Genomic DNA, 25,484 nt, shown 5'->3' on the forward strand with positions numbered 1-25,484 from the left:
TTGCAGTGCTCCTACCCCTCTACAGTCATAGTCATAGCTGTACGGCCCACCCCCTGATGTCTGTATGTACATGGAGCATTGAGCATATAAAATGTCAGGGACGGAGGGATCATCAGGCTATGCTGACCTGGACTGGTCATTTGGCAAACTAGACAAATGCCGCCGGGAAGACCGCTGATGCCATTCCACACTGATCTTTACTGCCATACTCAAGTGGTAGATCCCATCTTTAATTGCGCAGCCTCCATCTCGATACACGCAACCACGCGCTGCGAGAATGTAAGAGAGCGTATCCACATACATCGTTTAGTGGCCACTGGCCTCATCCTCAGCTGGCCCTGTGACTTTGGCTAAATAACCTAATCTTATTTGTGAAGTTATTCAGGTGCACACACTGAATGATACAGCCATTGTGGTTTGGAATACATTAATACTGTTTTTATTAAACTGTTGCAGGATCAGTGACACCTAGCAGTTCATTCCTACAGTTTCCCTTGGATTGCCTCCAAAGTTAGCAGCAATTAACGCCAGAGAATGGTGTGATAACCTACATCTGCTGTTACTGAAAGTCTGCCCGTTATTCCATAGAATGCTTTCCTCCACAAGTAACCATGTCAGATTCATAGCTAGCACAAATCAACAGTAACATCTTCCTTACAGTATACATTATACTGCATTCTGTCTATGTGCAGCTTATACAAATGACATGTAAATTAGTGTGAATAAGCACATATAATGTGTGCAAACCAGAGATTAATCAATTTTATAGGTGCTGCAAACACTATGACACAACCCGCACGGTGTCTAGGAACAGATTTGTAAATCAGCGAATATTAGTGTTGTGCAACCAATAAATATGTGAATTCAATGAAAGGACGAGGAAGAAGAAAAGCAAAAAAGAGGAATTTCCTTTTAACAAGATTGTATATAAATTCCAATGAAAATCTTGCAATACGGTCGGTGTAAATACATGTGAAAAAAAGGGAATTGCACTAATAGATACAATCTTGTTAAAGGGGAACTACCCTTTGTTTCCTTTTCTTCTTCCGTTCACATTTTTATTACTTGAAGTGCAACGCTTACATTGACAGTTTATAGGAATGCTTCTTACCAAGTATATATAAGTACAATGCAAAAACCTGTCTGAGCATCTTTTCATTGCCAAATTAGATGGAGGAAATGTCAATTAAGATGGGGAGTGCTCTGCCAAATTAAATCGGTTTTGATAGATTCAGAAGGTACACTCCAGTAGCTGCATGTAACCTTAAAACTATAATTTTTTTGGCTTCTAACTGCATAAATGATTTATCAGGATCTTCTCTATAGGTTTGTGATGTTTCCCTCTGCCCTTGATGCGTTTGTCGGAATGCATCTTGTGTCCAGCAGTGTCTATTTGTGTGAAAACCCACCGCTAGCCAACTCTAGCATTAAGGTCATTTAATTTTAGCATGGATAATGTTGATCATGGTAAAAATCTCATTGCCTTTGACTACTCTCATTTGGATTTTTGGCTGGATCAAAAGTTGGGTATTTTGTTCCTTTTTTTTAATATATTTGTGTATATAGTAAGAGATTGAGCTTTATTTGATGTTTTCTTTTTTTTTGCAGGGAACAGATGATTGTGGATCATATTTCTTACACGTGGACAATTTAAAGCCTACAGAAATTTTAGTTAGCTTTTCGGCACTGGTACGCTGGGGAGATTCTCCTTGTAAGTTCAAAAACTTTTATGAATGATGACAATGAGTGAAAAAACATTGGATTATATGGCATACATCTGTTAAAAAAACATTTTATTTACAGTTTCTACGTTTTGTGTTATTTTTGTTTCTTTTTTTGCAGTCACGTTCAAGGAAGAAGCAAGTTTACAGAAAGGAGTCCTCATCGCTGAGGATTTCTCTTGGAAAAGTCTACTTACTGGCCCAGTTGTGTTAAAAATACACACTTTTGTAACCAAAGCATCTATAATAAACCTACCCCCTGGGTTAGTGTCAGAAATGGCATGAATGATGTCATTTTTAACAGTATGTGGTGTTGACAACAGTTAGAAGAAGGAACACACAATGTCAGCCTTATGTAAAGACTAAGGAATATGACGAAGATACTCTATACTCAACTCCGACTGATCTTCATGCCCACTCCTTCCTATTGTGTGATTATTAGTAGTGTGTCTAATTATTTTAAAAACACTATAATTTATGTTAAAATTAAGATTGCATTGATAAAGGTAGATAGTTTAGATTTTATCTTACAAAGTACTTTAACATGCATTATGTGATTAATTTAATTAATTCTTTATACTCTTTTATACTAAGCATCTAAACCTACCGTTTTATTCTTCCATTTGACGTTTTATTCACATAAAAACAACATAGATACTTTTTGGAAGCTTTTTTCAGTTACTATGGCAACATCCTATCAATGCCTCCATTGATGTCACATAAAAAATACACATAGTTGGCCTTGTTGTTTTTGACCAACAGACCCTCATCTGAAAAGCATGAAATTGAGCTTGATAACATTCGGGATGGGTTTATTAGGTAACATTTTTATTTGACTTCATTGCAGGCGCCATGTCTTACGCTTCACTGCAAGTTCACCCTTAGGGCACCATATCCACCTGTGTAGTACAGAGCCATTTGTCTTTGGTGATGAAGAAACTGTTATGCCATATCTCGACAAGGTACACGTTCCCATGGAAACTACAAAAATACTAGGTCACTGTTCTCAATTTGTATAACCCTTGCTTTATTTCACTGTCTTCGAAACGGATAGAAAGTAATAAAATAAATATTTCACAGTGTCGGGCAAGTAAATAATGCCCGTTAATGAGCCGATTACCTTTTAAATTACGATGGCGTTTGTCAAGATCTCTTTGACATGATTGCAAGTATAGGACTGAGACTTGATCTTAGGATATCTAAAAATAATTTAGACACATATTATTAAAAAAAACAAAAACTGTCTGCGCTTCTTACCCTAATAAAGTTGGCAACAAATATATAAACATAATATAAATGAGAGGTTTTGGTTATATGAATTGGCCAAAGCATAATTAAGCTCACCCGCCACGTCAAGGCACACTCTCAATAGGGTGAGAACCTACTCTCACCTCCTACATAGTGGACACACAAAGCAGTTTATACTGCTACCAAAACCTTATTAATGTGTTGGGGGAGGTGCAATTAAACCTCCTCCCAATTAACCCCTGGACAGCAAGCTGCAACCAGACTGATGAGGAGCCAACAACCTCAAATATGTGCAAACAGGGAAAAGAAGAAATGTCGGTGCGCTAGGCTAGTCACAGGCTCAAATAATACAAATGTGTAATACGAGGCCTACCAAACAGGTGTAAGCATGCAGCAAGAAACAGTGTATTGGCTGTACAATGTATACAAGAAACAAAAACTGTCTGCGTGACTAGCTTAGCGCACCGACATTTTTTCTTTTCCCTGTTTGCACATATTATTATAAAAATACTTGTATGGAATTCTTTACTTTTGTCCTATAGAATGAGGTACTTCAAAACATAACAAAGGTTTTACTTTTTTTCCTATTATAAGGCCCCTAGGGTATTTTATACAGGTACAGAATAGCATGCATGTAAAGTTTTAGGTGTAAATTAAGAGTCAGGAACCCATGTCATAAACACACATTATATTGTTATACATTAATTAGAACATTAAAGCTTCCTCCTAGCCACACTTTGTCACCATCTAATTACTCTATTTAAATTTAAAGGAGAGTTTTCGCTTCCTGGAAAAAGCTACAGCCATTATTAAAGCCATTGGGAAAGTAATGACTAGCTTTAACTCTGAAAAGGAGCTTCCAAGAGCACTTCGAGAGTTGGAATCGGCACATTCTCCACATAAAGAACGGGCGAGTCATTTTAAGGTACTGTAAACAGGGTAATTTTGATTATGTTGAATTAGTCGATGAGATGACATTTCTAAGTGACCCGAAACTTTTGAACAGTCGTGTGCATATGTATATATATGTTACCGTGAAAGACCAAAATTGGTGAATGTCGACTTTCACCGGTGAATGTCAACACATACCAAATACGTCGGTGAAAGATGGAATATTTCATTTCATTATATTACATTCGGACCCTCACCGGTGTATGTCGACAATCACAGATATGCTCTGGTGGAGGTCAAAAAGAGAGGAGCCGAGGGCTGAGAGAAGCAGCTGCAGCTAATTCGAGAAGCGGCGGGCAAGGCTATACACGCTGTCATTGCAAAAGGAAGTGTTCCACAAATAAATGCAGTTGCAAAAGCAAGGGACTTCTGTGTAATTCAAAATGTCATAATAGTTTAAGTTGTTGCAATAAATAAGTTTCTAATCACATAATTGAATCCTTTTATTATTAATATTATATTTTCTTTTCTTATTGGAAATGTGCTGTTTGTTTTAAGTTCTTGGTCACTCCTCTCGGAAAGAGAGGCGAAAAAGTTACGTCACCCTTGTGATATTTTATCGCCACTGAAATACGGAGAAGAAAATATAAATCTCCGACATTCACCATTAGTACTTGGTGAATGTCGACATTGGCCGGTGTAAGTAAGAAATAAGGGTATTTAGCAAATATTTCGGACATACACCAAGCGACTATGTGAATGTTGACATTCACCGGTGAATGTCAACATTCTACAGATTTCGGTCTTTCACTGTAACATATATATATATATATATACATTTATATGCACATGACTGTACAAAAGCTTCGAGTCACTTCGAAATGTCATCTCATAGACTAATTTATATATGTATATATGTATATATATATTGTTTGATTTAAAATCATGACAGTATTTGTATATATAGTTTCAGTAAAAGCAGAGCGGATACTATAAAGAAAAAGCACCTGTTTCGGCTGTTTCTCTGCTATAATCCATCTAGATCTCTGACTTGTTTTGGGTTCCAAGGCATGTCCAGTTTTCTCATAGGATTTTTACTTCAAGGCATTTCTGTCAATTCCTTGTGTCAGCGTTGTGTCAACGTTCTGAAAGATTTAAAGTGTGCACTGTAACGTATAAGCGTAGAGATAAAATGAAGTCAATATATTTATTAAAAATACCCAATAGCAGTGGCCAGAGATATGAAGAACGAAGAGAGATGCAGTATAGATTGGTAACAGGTGTCACATACAAAATGTCATGCCATTGCGTACCCCATCTCTGGGCCAGCAGGTAGGTAACACCTGCCCGCCAATAATTAGTATGTTGGTTATGTTTGCACATCTATGATTATTTGTTTCTGGAAATGATTTGGTTATTTCTTGTTTCAGACGTTTAATGTGGCTTTGTGGAGCCTTATGTCTGAAGTGATGGGAAACAAAGTCACACAGGACTTGATATTTGCATTCAGAGCCGTCACGTTGGATTTCACTTCTGTTTTGCCAGCAAATCTTCATCTCACGCCAGGTGACTATGAAACTTTTTAACACAACAAAAACAAGATTTGAGAATTGAGATTCAGTTAAGTAGATGGGCACTCCCTGAGACGGCACTGGTCCTTACATAGAAAGTATTTGGACATATTAGATAAAAAAAAAAAATCTGTTTTTTAATAAAAAAGAAAAGACTTAATTAACTTTTAAAACTCATCAGTCAGCATTCTTTTAATTTTTGTGACATTTAGATTATGTATTTAGCCATATATAATTAGTAATTGGTAGCTATTCCAGAGATTATTTTTTTGATATAACTTAAAACTATGTATTGGCTAGCATTTTAAACAGGGATTACATTTCAAAATTCTGCCTATGGAGCTTTCATTATGGTAAATATGAGCCCAAACTACCAGTACCATCCTTGCTTGCATACCCTAGGACATTGTGGGGACCAGGAGACCTGTGATCTTTGTGGCAGGTCTCTTAATATGTCAGTACTCTGAGTATGATGTCATATGTTGCTACCATGGCTGCTCAGTATCACAATATTATATTGTGTGTACCTTCCTTAGAGGGGGGACCTTTCTAAATGGATCAAAATTCTGTATAGCATACAAACAGGTGTAAAAAGACATAGATAAGAACTGTTAAAACAAACATTATGATGACTTCATTACCAACCACTAGATTACCATTTCCTTTAGTGTTATTTTGTTTTGTTCTTATGTAATTGATTGGTACAGGTTACATTATTTAGACTTAATTCTAATAAGTAATATCTAGGAACATGTATTATTTTAGTCTTGTTTTATGAACATCATTACCATTGTTAACAGTGGAAACTTCATAAAAAAAAAAAAACAATAGCTTTGTTATTTTTGACGCAGAGTCGGAAGGGCCTGGCTCCTGGCAAAACAGAAGCCCTATGGGATTAGAAGAAACTGCTGCTGTAAAACTTCAGGCTTGCTGGAAGGGGATTTACATAAGAAAGTGTTGCCAAGCATCGAGAACACCAGGTTCATTCTTTAAAAACATTTCAATATCAGTTTATTTAGGATATTAAAAAATGATTTACAATATATATTTCTACATTGGCAACGCTCACTTAGGGAAAAAATACTTAATGAGGAATCCTAACGCTAACCCATGTGGCAATATAGTACTTGGATATGGGGGATCACTGTCCTCCAAAGATGAAGACCACCCTTTTTAGGCAAAAACAAATTCTCATATCTCAACCACACATTATGAATGTATCATCACAAAGAAAACCTCAAAAAAAAAAAAAGTTCACCTTATACTGCAGTAAAGTTCTATATGAATATAGGCAATAATTGCATTGGCGAAATCCTAGAACAATTCTGTATATATCTAAAACATAAAAATCTGCCCCCAATTTAGACAGTGTTTGCGACAAATAGACCGATGCAGGACATTCCAGAAGTGCTCATGTGACCTAGAACTTTATACAGCCTAAATAATGATAACAAGATACAAAATGGAAACAAATCAAGGATTAGTATAAAGATATACAAAAATGCAACTAACATAAAATAGAAATAGTAAGTGAAAACAAAATAACAATGACAACAAATTTCAAAAATGAAATATAAAAAATAAATAGAATATGGTTTAAAAGTAGTTTACACTGAAGAAAAAAAAATTCAATGCAGAGGACTAAATTTCTGCCACTGGGAGTTAAATTAGGCTATTGTTATTCAGTAATAGGTATGTAAAACAGCAAAACCATGAGAAATGTTTTTGCTAAATAAATCATTTCCAAGTGAAAATATAGTATCTAGTATTCGCTGAACTGGGCTTAGCTGCTACTTGTCAGGGTTTGAGAATACATGAGGATTTCTGGTAGGTATTAGAGGTGGGAGACTATTTTCTTCCTGCATAGGCATGCAAAAAAACATCACACAGGTACACCTACCGAGATAGTATGAAAACATCAACTGAAGTCAACACATGCAAAGCCTCAGAAAAGGAGCCATCCAAAAAAAAAATTAAAAAAAGGCTTGATTTACATAAAAAATGGAGGCAAAAAAGTTACATTTGTGAATTTAGTAATTCTAGAATGGCTGCTGGATAGAGGAAGTGTGTATGTATACTGCTGTGCACTAGTGACCCCAAGTGGATAGAGGATGTATTGCATCCTCCAATGACATGATTGGCTCCTTCACATTTTTGCCATCTCACATTCTGGTGAATAGACCTGCCTGTTAACCTTCTCAGGTGTTGTGTGCATTGCAACAATTACTTTTTATAATATACTATATAACTGTTACAGAAAACAAGAAGTAGGGTTGTAATGCACTTCACGGTGAAATGCATTATTAAAACTATTTTGAATATAAAACTATTTGAAAAATATTAACACAACATATAGGCAATGTTGTTTTTGTTGTCTTGCTGCCTGTATATTTGAGTTTATAGTTACAATGTTTCATCTAACTAAATGCTTAAAAGACTATAAACTCCAGCTCCAATGGGTAAACTTAAACATTTTTAAAAAGCATTGTCTTAACTGCAGCAAATGTGTTTGTAACCATCTGGGATGACAACTTTTCTAATTATAAGTGTCATGCTCTAAGCTTCAGTAATTCTCTAGTAATGAGGCTGGTGCTTAAAATCTTTCATTATATAAATATATATACCTTGCATAATTTTACATAACTCTCCTAATAATGAGATGTTGACAGATTTTTTTTGTAAAACGTCAACTACATCAAGGCTTCATAGCAATTACACAAATGAGGAGGTTTAATTTTCATAAGTGACAATCCTAGTATTAGTGGATGCCTTTTAATTAGCACATATTATTTGGAATCCAAAACTGAACTAGTTACTAAACCGGTATTTTCTAGCTTAGGATGATGTCAAGCCATTTAGGTAAATGTCTTGAGTGTAGCATCTACTCTTTTTTTTTTGTTTGTTTTTCTGTTTCGTTTTAATACATTATAAGCATATCGAGGAACTCACAGGGTTTGTCCCCAAAGTGTCGGTGTCCCTTTCCTCTTCCTGTGGGTAAGTTAGTGGTGTTTGGCCACAACTACTCCCTCCTACTCTCTGCCTTCGTAAGACTTTCTAGGACTAGTCCCATCCCTGCATGTAGCTAGCCTGAACCTACACACAGCTAGCCCCTGCACAGCCAGAATTGCCTCCATAGATGGCTAGTCCCATCTCCTCAGAAAACCATTCACCCAGAAGATGGAGAGTTCTTGGTAGCCTACCCTGAGAAGTTTCCAAGTATGGTTAAATGCAATTGACTACATTACAAGATAGATGCATGCAACCATTTTACATGGTTGTTCTTCACTTCCTTTTTTCTTGGACTTGTTGATCTAATTTTGTGGAATTTGCTTTTGTGGTTGGGCGTGACAATTTTTAGAAAGCATGTTTCCCAGGATTTCATATTAGTGTTCACTAAATCACAGTATCTTAGAAATGTGTGGTTTTGGATGTTCTTATAGAACTACTGTTAAGCATTTCCAAAACAACATTAATTATTGATGCATGACTATTTGGTACTCATCATGCCTGAGAACCTCCTGTTCCATATGTTTATTCTCCAGGTGGGGGAGCGACGTTTGTGTGCACCCACTCTCCACTCATGTTCCCTACCTGTGCCCTGCCTCCTTGACTCACCTACTTATATCTCCCTTCCATCATCTCTTATAATGAACAAGAGAAGCAGTGCTTTTCCACCAGACTTGGGAGGTTCCCAGGTGTGGTAGTTATATAGGATGGCAACTTCTTCACTTGTTCACTTAAGATGTGAGGTTGACTGTGCAGCAGTGCGGTGGCTGTTGAGGGCAAATTAATATGAAAGCATAACCAATGAATGGTCTAAAGTACAATCTTGTATGTTCATTGTTATAACAATATACTACACACTTTAGTGTTTTTAATCTTCCCATGATGTTGTGATACTCATTTCCACATAGCTTCAAGATCCTTCAGATTTGACTGACTTTGCAATTCAAGTGCTGTCCACTTTCAGTTACATGAGTTGTAGTGTTGAGCCTAAAATACCGGTATATGACAGATCCTAAAATGTACGTAGGGACGTTTAATTAAATGTTATTTAGTGATTTCCCATCACTGTTCTACCTACTTTTCTTAAATACAGCATTTTTAAATCAATTCTTCTACCAATCTTTAAATAAATCTTTAATATTGTAAAATTTTGCCACATTTATATTTTTTGCCAGGAACATAATAGCAAATAGTCTGATAGGTCCTTGCCATAGAAAGTGAAAAGGCTCTTTTGATCATGCTAGAGAGTGCAAGTAGTGTTTTGTCTAAGGGAAACAGCATCTTTAATATAACCCTTAATCCCCCCGGAATTTGCCAATTTTAACATTACTGTACAGCATATAATCTGTAAATTTGCGAGCAGAGTTCTCTCCACCTAATATATCAGTTTGTCTTAGTCTTGTCTTGTCATACACCTTGAATATATGTATTGTATTAAGAGTTATATAAATAACTATATAAATAAAAGATAATAATAAGAATAATAATCTGTACTTACAAATTGGATATATGATGTTTTATTGGATTCTTAGGTACCAAAGAAAACACTCGAGTTAAAGCTACCTTGGACAAAGTATGGGCTTTGCTTGAACCCAATGCTCAGCAGCACGGTATTAAATTGTTAAGGTAAAACTACTGATGCTAATTTAATAGATCAACATGCTGGTTTCTAGGGATAAGCTGTACAACACATGTGCCACATACTGTTTTCAAATATGTCAAAATTAAAAAACAGCCCGGTGATGAAGGTGTTGTTTAGATTAAGCAGCTAAACAGAGCATGTGTAGAACCTGCAGAGGTGAACATTTAATATGATTATGTTTATTATAAATTATGTTATGGAAATCTCTCCAAAACGGCTGGTGCAGAATAGAAAATCAAAAATGTGTTTGTTTTACATATAACATTGAAGCAACACGTATATTGCATCTTTAGTGGATGTATGAGAGTAAAAGAATAAGTCAAACCATTTCTTTGTTTTAGATATTTGTTTAAACAAAGTCCTTCGTCCCATGAGTATGCCTGCTATGAAGATGAACGCTACAGGATTTCATTTGCCGATTATATGGTTTCTTATTCCGATCATCCTTCTAACTCTTGGTTTGTGGTTTTCAGGTAATTACCAGCAACATATTTAACTTCCTATAGCAACTAGTAAGAGAGCATAATTGGTTTCTTCACTAATAGGCCAAGTGGTCAGTCGGGTTAAAGGTTACTCGACTGAGACTGCAGACCCGTGGATGCTAACACCTTGTGTATTCACTGATATAAAAGGATGCAAGTCTCATTGCACATAACATATTCTTGTCTGCAACTTTTTTAAACTGTCATTGAATAATGAGAAAAGTTAGAAAATAAATAATTTACATGAAAATTCATGGGCTGTATTATCTGGGAGTGTAGTGGTGATGGAGAGCACTTAACTAAATGGTCCAGCCATATCCTCCTCACCTACTTAGTGGTACGGGGTAGTTAAAATAACATTATCACTTTGTAAAGACACAAATCGATTCCTATGCCTCTGTCTGCCTCTCCATCTCTGTCATGTGTTTTTTTTTAATTAAAAGTACATTAAAATAATACCTACCCTACCTATAAACGCCTACAGAATTCAGAGATGAGGTCCATCCAAGCCCACTTTGGATGCTATTAGACATTCAAAAGGAGGAACTTGCGAAAAAAGTTTTTTTCCCTTACCGGACAATGTACCATTGATGGCCTTCAAATTTGGCCCGAGTGGACGGAGGAGGCATTTTATTTAAGTAAACATTTTTTCTATCTTGGTTTTTTGTTAAGGTTCTGACTTTTTGTAACATTCATTTTGTGCTTTCATTGGAGGAAAGGTAAACGCTTGGGACTTTGTTGACAACAATAAGCACTTTTTCCCCACAGGTGGCACCTTTTGAGTGCCAAGAGGGTCCAACCTCCTGGCACTCAATGGCTGCATGCGTAGACCTCTTCATCCTTACTTGAGGGTCTAAGAGGTGTGGGCGGTAGTTAATATTTTTCCCCTGTGATTTTTAATATCTCTGTTGTTATTTACCTTTTATACAAAATAAAATGGATCCTCTAACACACGGAACTGTTTGCTTACTTGACTCTACTGCAATCAAGAGTGTGCAACCAAAATGTTTCTTTCGAGAGGGTTTGCATTTGCATTTACAAGATGGCAATACTTTTTGGTAACCCTAATAATAATAACAGTAAGCACTTATGCCATCCACTACAAATGCAAGGAGAGAACATGCTAGTTGCTCTCTGATTAGTAAGCAACCTTAAACCCAGGTTTTTGCATCTGTTCTTCTATATATTGTGATGCAGGCGTGGGTATTTAAATAAGATTCCTTTTTATTAAATTTTGAGAATAGCTGAGTGGCTCTTTGTGAATTGCAACCCAACCCACCTAGGCATTTTTCACAATGATGATCTTAGTGAACCATTTATTCATTTATTTGTGTTTTTTCAACTCAGTAATGTATAAGCAAGGTGCCATATGTACACATCAATGATTGCTGAAATATTTTTAAATTATGCTTTGAGATAACTCTTTAACTCTTTTAGAGAAGTGTTCCACATGCCAGAAGACATGCTCATAGTGCCCAAGGTATACTCCACTCTTCCAGTCTGCGCTCTTCACGTCATAAATAATGATACACTAGAGGAAATTCCATGGGTCTTCAACAAAGTCGCGCCACACATTTACACTAAGAACAAGGTAAGTGCCGAGAACTATTGTTATAATCTATTAACTTAACCTTGATTTGCCATAACCGAGTTCTAAAAATAGTTTTACACACATGTGACTATTTTTATTATCCAGTATGACTTTTAAAATGTTGTTTTTCATCGAGCCATCATAGAAAAAGAGGTAGAGTCACTTACGCATTCAGGACATCCAAGGTCTCTAGATGTGAAAAGTATATGGAGTTACTGTATGTTTTCTACAGAAAGCGAGTGGAGCAATCCCCATAAGAATCTAGTGGGATGCTGAACATTTGTGAAAGCTGGTTCTTCATGTCTTATAGATTTGCATTCACGAAATCATGAAATCACAGATACTTGTGTAACGAGGTAATAAAACTTCAAAAATGGAACACATAGGTAATATTTACAGTTCAACTTTGAATCTTAATTCAGCATTATATAAAAAAAAAACTAATTACGGTTTCGAATACACATTACCATGTGTGCAAGAGTGACTATTCTATTCCATATTATTTCCTAGATAGGTTTCCACAATGAAGAGAGCTTCCCAAAATTGCAAACAATTCAGTATGCATTGGGTTTCAGCGGTGGCTCTCATATAACTATAACCGGCTGTAAATTATGAAAATACCATTAATCTTATGATGTTATGATCGCTGACTCCAGGACATGTACGTGACGGGACACCTGAATCCTAAGGATCATAACAAAACTAGACCAAATTTAGCATAAATATATATTATAAATATATACATGCATTTCCTAAAAAAATGTGTTTGAAAGTAAGTGGTTTATTTGGTTAGGGTTGACGTTTCTTTTAACATACTTGTTTACTAAGCCTCATATAAACCCATGACTGTCATTGATAGCTAGGTAAAATGGGACAATATTTATTTTCGTCAATAAATTTAAATGTAAAATGCACACGCTTTTCTTTGTGCCATTAATACATTCTTTTAATATTGGATTCAAATTAAGAATAAGAGAGAGAAAGAAGGAGACCGTAAAGATGTGACCTATAATCCAACCTGGGTAAATCTTCCGTGGAGTAATACGGAACATAATGTAATTCTGGAAGTGAGAAAACAGAACCATAAGGTTACAGAAAGAAAAATGGAACGTTAATGAACTTAATCATAGGGGGAAAAAGAATTACAGGACTTAAAGGAATTATAAACCTTTATGAAGCGGTCTAGTAAATACCGGTAATTCATTTTGACATTTCTGTAATTCTGACATATCTCTGAATAGCTTCAACGCTATTTTCAAGTTGGATCAAGTGTTAACATAGTAACACCATTATAGCACTGTCATATCAGACCAAGCCTGTCATATCAGTGAAATAAAGCAGTTCAGTTTGTGCTTACATTTTCAGTTTTCCTCCTGGCAGTTTAAACAGGAAACTAACCCCATTCGGCTAACGTTTCTATATCAGGAACATGGTTAATGCCTGTATATAACATTTCTTGCAAATCTTTATTTTATATTTTTTAGTAGAAATTAAAAATTCAATAGAAATTCCAAGTTCCTATTGTATGCAGCGAACAGTAAATATAAAAAATCATGGACTGCCCTATCTTCTCCTGCCTATTTTAAAATGTATGCTCTGTGATATACGCAACATATATATGTATATACATATATAATGCATACTATTCTCATCAGAGGCATAGCAGTAAAGGCAATCGAAGAATGAGAATGCATAAGGCAAACAAAACTCAAAATCAGAGTTGTGATTAACTGCAGTAGGATAAAATGCACAGTTGCTTTTGGCAGTTTCACTGCAGGCTTTAATTCTCTGATATTGCTTAGCATAGTCCAAAGTCACAAAACATTCCAATTTTCACTGGACAGTCCAATTTTTGGAGACTACCCCGCTGTCCTGCTTCTGTAGGAAGTAGGGATCATGGGCCTGTTGGAGGAGTCATCTTAACTCCACAGCAAACCAGGGACCCATAAAATCAATAGCTCACAGACCTCCATTGCAGCTCCCATGTGGTCACCTCATGGTGCTCTGAAGCTGAGAGCCACAAGGTGGCCTTTGGGTTTTGATAAGCAGCCAGTCCCACCACAGCCCTGCCTCCAGTCCTAACATCCCTGCCAAAACCTGGCCAGAGTAGATTGCCATTACTTTACTATAGCAATAAACCCTATAACACTGACTGTAGATGTCCAATACAGTTAAAAGAGTAGGAGTGTTGTCTTTTATCTCCAGTCCACAATCTCATTAAATGCATCTTGTAACCGTTGTGTGACATTTGGGCATCGCATCATTGGTTTCAGTTTAGGAGAATATCTTTTTTCAAATCTCGCAGAGAAAAAGTGTCTGGAATTAATCATTATGTTTAAGAAGTTTTGACGGAATAATGTGGTTTTTATACTGCCGAAGCTGACCCTAAATGGGAAAAATCTTAACTGTTTGCTATAATGGAAATCATACATTTATTTATGCTTCTCTTGGTAACACAAACACAATCACCAAGTCTCTGCAGTAAATCCTTTAGGTAGGAAATTATGTTTGACCGATACTTAACCAGCTGCGACCGATATTCTTAACCTCAATATCTCCAAAGTCGCCTTATCTCCACCACACGTCTGGAGACAGTAGCTTTTCCTAACCTCTTATGTATAGCTTTTGACAATGTACCAAATTATACTTAATAATAAAATTACACATTTGCTTTTGTTACTCTTTCTTGTGAAGGAAGCATATATATATTTTGATTTACTGTTTATATTTTCCAGAAGGGATATACATTTATTGCAGAAGCCTATACCGGTGAATTTGCTGTCCCATCTGGAAAGTGGAGACTTCGACTAATTGGTGACTGTAACCCTCTTCCAGCACTCTCTCGTGAAGCTGTAAACAACTCCTTTTCCATAAGAGAAATCAGAGATTACTACATTCCCAACAAAAAGGATCTTATTTTCAGGTAAACCTTAAGAACCAGTGAGAAATCACATTGCTAGGGTTTTTCTCCCTTTTTTGCCTTCTTCTGGATCAACGGCAAGGCTGAACTTGGTGGTCTTTTTTTTCTCAAACAAAATGACTACATTACAGAATGGAGTATTTTACTTCTCCAAGAGTATTGTCCTTGGAAAATCTGTAATCATCAACTACTGTAGCTCTATTAGTCTATACAAATGACCAGCATGCTTTGATATCCATGGTAATGACTTCCAAAATACATCAGGCACATGTCTATGGAGAAACTACAGGATGTACAGATTTAATTAGGCCTGGGTCCAAAGGAGTCCTAAGTCACTTTGCAGTCAAGGTGACAACTGTCTCAGAAGGTCTGTGCCTGTCTCCATGGCTTAAAATTCCTTCTCCCCATGGGCCCTCCTTTCCCAGAAAGGGTCCCTAAGTTGGTTTATGCACAGAGGCTCCCAGTGTTTTTTTTTAAGCTATGCTAACATTATATACCTAATCATAATCCTTGTTCAGAAACGGCATATATACTGTTTGGATTTTTTTACAGAACCGGGCTGTTATGAGCAAACCTTCTGCTAATAAATGGATTTCCGTATTACATAAACAAAAGCCGTTATGATATAAAAAAAATAATTGAGCCAATTACTTTAGTTGTTAGCAATTTCACTAAATTGGGCTATTACGTGTGAACCTAATAATTGTATTTTGTATTACATAAGACAAACTTCTTATCATGATGTATTTTACTATTAAATGAAATGTTTGGGATCTCTGAGAAGTTTGCCAGTGTAAACAGTGGTCTCTCGCTAATGATGTGTTTTTTTTCTGGGTTTTGTGATGAAGGTACTCTGTGAAAGCAGCCACAGACCACATTGCTACAGTGCAAGTACAGAGTTCTAAAGCTGATGCATTCATTAAGATCCAGATCCTAGATAATGATGAGGAAGTTAGAAGCGCTACTGGGAAAGGTCAAGCAGTCATTCCATCCTTCTGTTTTTTACCCAATGAAAGGCCATCAAGCTCTCATTGTAAGTATTTCTTATTTTCATATCTATTTGGCCAATTGTACATTGTTAAAATAAATAAGAGTTGGATTTATGTTTTTGAGAACATATGACCAATGTTTGTTTTGCACATTACAGCAGTCACCCCCCCACCCCCCATTTTGTTCTTATTCAGTACTATTTCCTTTTGACCCCATTACAATTTTGCTTGTCATTGGAAACCTGCTTTGCTTTTGGCTCATTAAAATTACACGATTGTGGATATACATCAACAGGTCTTCAAATAAGTAATAGAATACACAAGGAATTGAGAAAAACATGCAATGTGCTTGTCCTGTAACAGCTGGAGATACCACAAAGAGCCATGGCTTCTATTTTTTTTTATTTCTGCTGTCTTATATGTATCTGTCTGTCAATCAATTAGCGGCATCTTACATACATGTTAGGCTCCTTAGAATACACATATTCAGCTGTGAGCAAAGCTAACACAAGTGCAATCATTCAGTGTCTCCAACACCTTCAGTGCCCATTTTATTGTGTGCTCTCAGCATCCCAACTTTTAGCCAACTTCACCCTTTTTAACCATCTTTGATTTCCCTGTTTATTATATTTTTAAATAATGCCTATTATCATTTTGAACATGGTTTACAGCGACCAAAAGCCAGGTACTGGTAAGCAGCCCAAAGAAAGGAAGACACAGTTCTGCGGGAAGTCACAAAAACAGCAAGACTTCAGCAAGACCAGGAAGCGTATCAGATGTTCCACCCGCAGGAGAAAATGAAAGCATCGAACAGAAAACACCATCACCTCAGCCAGTGAGTGTTCATTGTAATGCTTATATTAAGGGTTGAATTTACATTATAGGAATCTTACTTGCAATGCACCTCCCCACTGTATTTTCCTAAGGAGTTTGGGCAAAGATCTGCAAAACCTTTTGCCTTCTTCCTAGCAGTATTGTCATTACATATCCATCAGATATCCATATCCAGTTAAGATTGCAATATATTTAATATTAAGTTTAAAATGACGCCCCCCCTGCCGACGCCAGGGGTCATTATCTACCCTTCCTCTCCCTCCCTCCCTATTATCTACCCTGAACCCCCCCCCTTGTACTTCACTTACCTTTCAGCGGTCCTGCGGTGAGTCTCCCTGCTCTGCCACGGTGCGCGCTGCTTTACTGCTGAGCGCCGGAAATGACATCATATTCTGGCGCTCAGCATTACAAGCCGAGACCGAGCTAGAGGGCTCGCAGAGGAGAGTGAGGGACGCCGAAAGGGTACTGACAACTTGGTAAGCGAAAACCACTCGGCGCTTGGGGCGGCAAAGTGCCGCCTCTTCAAAAGTGCCGCCTGGGGCAATTGCCCCACTCTGCTCCATGGTAGGTCCGGCCCTGGCTATAGGTACTTTCTTTATCCAGTGTGGGTTCCAGAAAATGCAGTATTCATGACATACTTCCCATTTTCAACTTCTAGTAGTAAAATAACCATGCACCAATGAAATATCCAGTTGACTACATGATGTCAATCTTGCTTCCCTAATAGGCATAAAATTGCAATGTTTACTCAGAAAGTATACAACACTTATCATTCAAAATTGTTGTTATAACTACACTGCAGAATGTGAGCTATACAACTAAATATACATTGCCTTTACCGATGCACTCCGTATTACTTTTCAGTATCCATACATACACACATCAGTACAGTTCTATATTTTCTTCAGCCTCCCAGCACCTCCATGGTCATTAACTGGCAGTCAGCTAGACGCTAATGGTCTATGATTACCACAAACATGGTATACTGTGCTTGGTCCAGCCCTGTCTCATCATTCACATCAATAAGTTAACCCACACAGCTGGCACAAGTCTTGCTTGCCCAGTGCAATGTTACACGAGGAGTGAGCGCTGATAGGTTTACAGACTTTCCTGCCATAGCAGGAAAATTACAATCTGTGTTACTTCATTGTGATTAAAACTTAATCAGCTTAATTATAGTTATTCAATATACACTCATCTTGGTTTTTTTTATTTATTTTGTCTTAGCTTTCTATAATTGTCTTTGCATTTACTTCTCCATTTAGGGAACTTTTGAAGTCTTTGTAGGCACCCATTGTGTTTGTATGTAAAACACTCTACAATAGCCTTTGGATTAATCCTTTTAAGTTGGATGGTACTTTTTCCAGGATTTAGAGCCATAGTACAGACTATTCTTAAAAATTAAAACTGTGCATGATGGCTCCTTAAAAAAAATCAAATTTATTAACAAAGCTTATGCGGGGAAAAATATGTACATTTTCAAGAGTTTGCCTTTGCAAAATTGTTAGATGAGTTTTAATTGATGTATTAGAACCTTAGAACCTTGTAGCTGACCTGTCTGATACTTCATTCGTTTGGCATTTCCACAATTTTAATAGCATTTAGCTTGTTTTATCATATTTCCCGGAGAAACAATATTAGGTAGTTAATTAAAGTTAAAGGTTTTTCATGCCTGTTATTGATTTGTCATCACCCTGATTGTGAAGCTGACTTGACACAGTAATGGCTTGTGAAATCTAATATGAACCTTGAAATGAATTGGCATAATATAATTCAGTCTTCACACATTGACTGAAAGAAAGGAGACCTTCTTCTTTTTAATGACCAGATTGCTTATGTTTCATAGAATTGTAAAGAAGGGTGTGTGGTATTGATAACATCACTTGTTTTCTCAATGATACTCATGAACAAAACTATATACTATAACTAGTATATAACTATATACTTATAGTTTAATAAAATCTGGGAAAGCTGATATTCATAAGTGTAGATGTGTGTATATATATATATATATATATATATATATATATATTGAATTATTGTATGTGTTAAATAACATTTAATAATACCTATAACTGTGTCCATGCAGGCACACAAATACATAATACAAGCAACCGTATTGTATAAAAGCTGGCCACTCACAGAAGCTCAGCTGGCCTTTGTTGAAAGTCTAAAGGAAGTGGAGAAACAAGAATCTAAAGGTATGTTTGCATTAATACTTTACGTAACCATGACACTCTTGAAGGTTATTTACTATCATTATTATATGGATATTAGAAGAATATATTTTTATCATGCAAACAGGAAAGGATTAGCCAAAATAAATAAAATGGCAAAATGTTCCGTTAGTCTGGGCATTGGCTAGTCCGCAGCACAGAATAGCATATCTTCCCACTGTCCCCTTACAGTCACTATTTTAGGCACTATCTTGCCGAGCTGTCCCACATTTTTTTAGCACTGGGGATCATGGGCCAGTGAGAGAGATCTTCTAAATTGTAAGCTCGTTTGAGCAGGGCCCTCCTCAACTGTTGTCTCTGTAAGTCAATTTGTTATGTTACATACTAATTGTTATGTCATGTATACCCATTGTACAGCGCTATGGAATTTGATGGCGCTATATAAAACAATAAATAATAATAATATGGCTCTGGGAGCCCAATGGAGGTCATGTAGTCACCTTGTGACAGCTGAGAGCAGTGAAGTGGATTTAGCTGGGTGCTCATTGTGCCCAAAAGGTCACAAGGTGGAGGTCCACAATAGGCTCGCTGAGCTCCTCTACTATAACCGTCAGTACAATATATAGGATGTTCCTTATGCTATAGTGATTAACATAATGCTCATTCTTTGTGGCAAAGTCAGTGTAGCCGAAATTAACTGGGTTTAGATACATAAAAAACAATGGTTTTTTTTTAAAATCATTTGCCTTTTTTGAAATGAGCCCCCTTTATTGCGCATACACTTTGATTTATACAAAATCATTGGTAATCTATGTCACTGAATCTTTCCACTGAAGATTTAATCACGTGCATAAACATTTTAGAATCTTTTCCAGTTTCTTAAAGAAAAATCATTGTCTAAGGGGGGGGATATTCTAACAAGAGTACATGAAATTGAATTATGTTTGCAAATGCCTGCCACTTTACACATGGTTTTAGAGCATTGTATAGGGTAGTGTTAATATTATTTGTTAATGGACACAAAGACCTTTTTATAACTATCCAGCGAGACACATTATGAGCGCTTAATATTTTTAACCAAACCTGCAGAAACATGTACTATGTTTGAAGTATAAATTAAATGGTAAAAATAATGGCTTAAGTGATAATGAAACAAAATGTGAGAGATGTAACACTGTTAGTTTTAAATACTGTAGCTATTGCATATTGGCGACCTAGGGAGTTGTTCTTGTAACAGAAGATTTATTTTTAGTATGTTTTTTTTTAGTTGTGTTAAGTCTTTCACTCCTATATCATATGACTGATATTTTCCTAAAAAGTCTTGTTAAAGGGGACCAGTCCCGTTCTAGATTAGGGCTGCACAACTCTAATGCTCAAGGGCTGCAAACAAGCTACAATTTGTGGACATCCCATGTCAAGCCCAGCCCAGAGATTAAAATGTCTTGTACTGCCTCTTAGAAATATTCAAGTTTTTTAGCGCCCAGGAGAAAAATCTCTACTTCAATTGCTTCGCTAAGACCCATTGACATTACTACAATAATTGTTTCAACTGATGTCCTTCTTCAAAGGCCCTAACAGGAGCTCTAGTAGAAGCACTAGCAGGACCACACAAATAGAGTAGACAAATTAAGCTCACATGTGCTAGGATGGTACCTTTTTCTATATATATGCTCACTATATATCTAAAATGAAAAACAAAAATTGAGACTGTTTCAAGCGTTGTCTTTTCTTGGTTGACACATTTCCAATAAATTTGTGTCACTATGAGTAACTAGTAGCCCAGTCGTAGAAGTCTTGCGTTACTGTACGAAGACGTCTGACAGCGTATTCTAAGAAGGTCTTGTAAGGCTGAAATTAATGAGTTTCGTTCCTTTGGCTGATAGGCAGAAGAAAGTTTTATCATAATCCCGGGCTATCGGCTGGGGTCTCCCAATGTCAGTTTCGTTTTTTGGTGAGCGTGATGTTTGCCTTGTGTTTCTGATCTGTATTGCCTTTGTGATTCTCATTAGACTGATATGCCGACGAAGAACTTCCTCCAAGATGACAAGCATTAGTGTAAAAACACATGAAATATTTCCAGGGAGATCAAGATATTAAACTTGCTTTGTTCTTAGTGCATAGTTTTTGAAATGCATGTGTATTTTTATATTTCATCACATATAAAAGATAACATTTAATAAATCAAATATAAAACTTTTAAAACTTTTAAATACAATTTGTAAGTAGAAGGAAAAATGTGTTAGGGTGAATGAATTGTGTATTGCATGTTCTTGGTCCCTCTCTAGTTATATACAAATGCTATACAAATAATCCTTATAAAATCACTATTTTGGTGTCAGTACTAAGGAGTACAATTGATTGATGCATTAGGCTAATGGACACATATAAACTGTAGCTAACAAAATCATTCCCATGCGTGGATTTCTCCCCGGGAGTGCTTTTAGATTGAAAACCAGAAATCCTGCATATATTTTCTATTAACAGACCATCGTGGAAGCTTGTTTGCATTCAGCGTGTGCATCTAGACTGCTGGCTTGATCAGTGCATTTTTTAGTCTGTTAGACCCTTTCATACTGTAAAGGTATTAGATCAGTTTTTTGTTTTGTATGTGGAATATTTTAATATTTGCAAGCATCAATCTCCTACATGTTAAGCAAAAATAGGATCTAGGGCTAAATTTAGATGTTCGACGGTGGTATCAAAAACTCAGGGATAAAAAGGGGAAACAGACTAACTCAATGATATAACACAAGGATTTTATTAAGCCATGTGACAATTATTATCTCATTATTTGTCAAACCTTTCTCAAGACCTCCATTGTCCTAAAAATTGATAGTCTTGGACTCGTATACTACCTGTGTTTACATGCTTTTCCATTTTATAGCAATACGTGGGGTCTTTTTTTTTCCGCTCTGTATAGCAATCACTAAAAATCTAAAAAAAAAGTATAATATTCTTTACCTCTTTGCAAGTTTTCCATTTAAGAGGAAAGACTTTTGTTTACACTTAAAATCAGTGGCTTTCCTTATAGCATGGAGAAAGCTGCTGATTGGTCTATTACTTACCTATTCCTATTATGCATTAAAATAGGAGAAGCTGGATATATTGTAAATGTTAGTGTGCTATTGATAAAAAAGACATTAGTTTCTCCCAATTCTATATTTAACATTAGAATTATAGTAGTCAAGGTAGAAAAATCTAAACCAAATCAATATTTGGTGTGACCATTTCAAGACAGGGCACACCAACAAGACAGAAGGTAGTTATACTGTCAAGGGAGACAGGGGTTTTCAGATGATCTGTCCGAGCTGTGTGAAGACACACAAAGGAACAGGCAATGTTGAGGACCATAGATACAGTGTTCGGCCAAGAAAACTTGCAGCAGATGAAAGGCACATTACGCTTCAAAATTGGAAGATGTTTCAGGTCAGCATTGGCAGAAAACAGAAGTACCCTGGTACACCTATCTACAGTCCGGAAAAGGCTGGTCAAAGGTGGTGTTCATGGAAGATTTCCAACCAAAAAGCTGACCTCCAACGTGGAAATAAATCCTCAGAGAAGGGGATGAAAAATGAAGACTCATTGGAGCAGCAGACAAGACAGAAGACAGAGGAACAAGAAGATGCAAGATACTTTGCGACAATCCATTATACGTCAGATAGCCAATACATTTTCACCACATTTGCGTTCTCTCCTTCTATGGCTAACACAGTACAACTCTTTTAACGCAAGTGTCTCAGACTGTTCCCCTGTATTTCTTCCTTTTTATCATTTGGTAGTTTTAAAAGAGGTAATTTTTGAGAATATAACTCTTATTGATCAATAAAAAAATACTAACACAAATAACAAATACTCTTTGCGATGTATCTCCAATTTCTAAGATCCAGAGGGGTGCAATACAAGTTTACCTCAATTTATTTCTTACTTTTATTTGTTGTGATGGTTAGACACCCATTAGTTCCTTATATACACATGTAACTTTTTGGAAATTATTGTTGATAGACAAGTCATTTTTGTAAGGCAACAATTGTTTTAAATAGGTTCTAAGTTTAGCACTAAAAATCACCTTAAAATAGTACTAAAAGTACTATTTTTTTGTCAACCAGTATTTATTGCAATACTTTTCATAACCATTCATTATGAGTCCCAATGGTACAACATTAATATGTCAGTCTCCAGCCCTTTCTGACGGTAGTCTGTATTGGATAAGTATTTAACCTACATTCTTAATTACCTATAATATTTTTATTTCTATTGATATATTTTATTTAGTGAGTTCCGGTTTCAGAAAATACATTGAAATTGTTGTTAGTTTGACCAGTGCAGGAATATGTATTGTTATTTTTTTAGATTCTTTATTTTTAGTGAGAATTAATCTGTCATTTTCATACTGCATTGCTAGACTGAGCAATTAAATGAACACCTAATTTTATTTAGTGGTTGCAGGTACAATTTCATAGTACATTTAACGTTGAATTACTTTGGAAAGGTAATATTACATTGCCATCTGCTGGGTATATCATGCATTTTTAGTTTTTTCTTAATATTGAAAATAACTAATGATATTTTGCCTCTTTCAGTATTATTATTATTATTTATTGTTTTATATAGCGCCATCAGATTCCGTAGTGCTGCACAATGGGTAGACAGGACATAACAAGTAGCATGTAACATAACAAATTGACTAACAGGGACAACAGGTGAGGAGGAGTATGAAACATCAGTAAGAATATACTCATGTAATATACTTATGTTGGTGTTTCATTAATATCAACTTATAGGGGAACTGACACCATGTTTTTATTACAAATATCCCATTGAAATTAATATCATGAATGAATGCTATTGAGAAGGAGAATGCAGAGAAGGTGTATACATATATTTACAGCAATATCATTAACATCTATGTTCATCTGTTACTAAAACAAATATATATTATATATTTATTCCATAATGGTTTTCATGCATAAGGGGCTCAGATTCCAAGATTCAGACAGATAAAAGTATGAAAAGTATGTGGGCACCTGACCATCACACCTATATGAGTTTGTTGGTCATCCCATTCCAAAACCATGGGCATTAATACGGAGTTGGGCTTTACACCACTCTAGCCGTCGCTTGCCATTGCGCATGGTGATATCTGCGGATTTTATGCAGCTACTCGGCCACAGTTCCTGTGCCGATGTTGCTTCCAAAGGCAGTCTGGAACTCTGTAGTGAGTGATGCCACAAATGTCAAGTGATTTGTACGCTCTACGTAATTCAGCACTCGGCGGCCCCGCTCTGTAAGTGTGAGTGATCTACCGCTCCATGGTTGAGATGTTGTGACTCCTAGATAATTCACAGTAATACCACTTACAGTGGACCTGGGCAGATCTAGCAGAGAAAAACAGACAAACTGACTTGTCAGTATCCTATGATACTGCCACGTTGAAAGCCACTGAGTTCTTCAGTACAACCCATTCCACTGCCGATGTTTGTCTACGGAATGGCAAGCAAGTAACTTAAACCCCAGATTTGCTGGTGAGCTGAAAATGACATAGAAAGTTAGCTCCCACTTGCAGATTCCACCTTGTATCTTCAGTGGGATGCAAAGTAAAATGTGGTGATGCCCCCGAATAATAAGTTAGTTTTGTTCACCAAGAAAGCCATATGCATATACATATGCACTTATGGTGGTATAGAGCCCCCTGTATTCCACATCATTCCCCATCCTGGGCCTTGTAGGTTGGGTGGGTTAACTTTTAAGCCATAATATAATAACATAAATCCCACTAACCTCTCCTACCTCTAAATGTCCTAAGTGGGTGGGTAAGATCCATTCAGTGCACCATTTGGTCTCTTTGCAGCCTTTGGTCTCGTGGTCAAATGATCCTTTCTGGTCCTCACCTTTGGCCTCTAGAACAGGGCAGTGTAAAAATGAAATTAACTTAAAGAAACTGACACAAATTGAAGTTGCATGCACTATATGAGTTGAAACATGTATTTTAACCCTTTACTTGACTGACAATTTTGTGGCCACTTCAGACAAACTAAAGCTATGGGAGGGTAAGTGTTTAAAAAAATCCTCTAATTATAAGATATAATAATACCGTAATACAATAATACCTTCTATGCAATGAAAATCATTATTATTTCCAACTTATATTGTATTTAGATAGACATGAAGAGGTAACTTCTGAGACTCATTATGGAAGTGAAGGTCAAAAATCAGCAAGTACTCTGAAGATGTCCAAGAAGGCCAAAGACAAAACAGAGAAGCCGGAAAAAGAAAGGTCTGGTAGGGAGAAGGAGAAGGAATGGCTTCATTCAGCTCCAGCTTCCAGACCTGAATCTCAGGTGAACCTAACATTTTTTTTTTAATTGCTCGTCCATTGAGTATTTTGGGGTTCTGTCTGCTAAGCCACCAGTTT

At 36.4% G+C, this 25,484-nt stretch overlaps 1 protein-coding gene across 1 annotated transcript in view; it reads left to right on the forward strand.

Annotated features, from left to right (window-relative positions):
- Nucleotides 1-25,484, forward strand: part of ADGB (androglobin) — an 83,416-nt gene that overhangs the window by 49,766 nt on the left and 8,166 nt on the right. The window contains exons 17-31 of the mRNA XM_053460257.1: nucleotides 1,609-1,711; nucleotides 1,843-1,984; nucleotides 2,569-2,683; nucleotides 3,742-3,894; nucleotides 4,950-4,964; nucleotides 5,291-5,426; nucleotides 6,283-6,411; nucleotides 9,970-10,063; nucleotides 10,421-10,552; nucleotides 11,999-12,152; nucleotides 14,888-15,075; nucleotides 15,921-16,105; nucleotides 16,733-16,896; nucleotides 18,985-19,096; nucleotides 25,229-25,410. Coding sequence (XP_053316232.1) covers nucleotides 1,609-1,711; nucleotides 1,843-1,984; nucleotides 2,569-2,683; nucleotides 3,742-3,894; nucleotides 4,950-4,964; nucleotides 5,291-5,426; nucleotides 6,283-6,411; nucleotides 9,970-10,063; nucleotides 10,421-10,552; nucleotides 11,999-12,152; nucleotides 14,888-15,075; nucleotides 15,921-16,105; nucleotides 16,733-16,896; nucleotides 18,985-19,096; nucleotides 25,229-25,410 — 2,004 coding nt within the window. The remainder of the gene's footprint in view (nucleotides 1-1,608; nucleotides 1,712-1,842; nucleotides 1,985-2,568; nucleotides 2,684-3,741; nucleotides 3,895-4,949; nucleotides 4,965-5,290; nucleotides 5,427-6,282; nucleotides 6,412-9,969; nucleotides 10,064-10,420; nucleotides 10,553-11,998; nucleotides 12,153-14,887; nucleotides 15,076-15,920; nucleotides 16,106-16,732; nucleotides 16,897-18,984; nucleotides 19,097-25,228; nucleotides 25,411-25,484) is intronic.

The sequence above is a fragment of the Spea bombifrons genome, chromosome 3 (assembly GCF_027358695.1).
Source record: "Spea bombifrons isolate aSpeBom1 chromosome 3, aSpeBom1.2.pri, whole genome shotgun sequence".
NCBI classification, from domain to species: Eukaryota; Metazoa; Chordata; class Amphibia; order Anura; family Pelobatidae; genus Spea; species Spea bombifrons.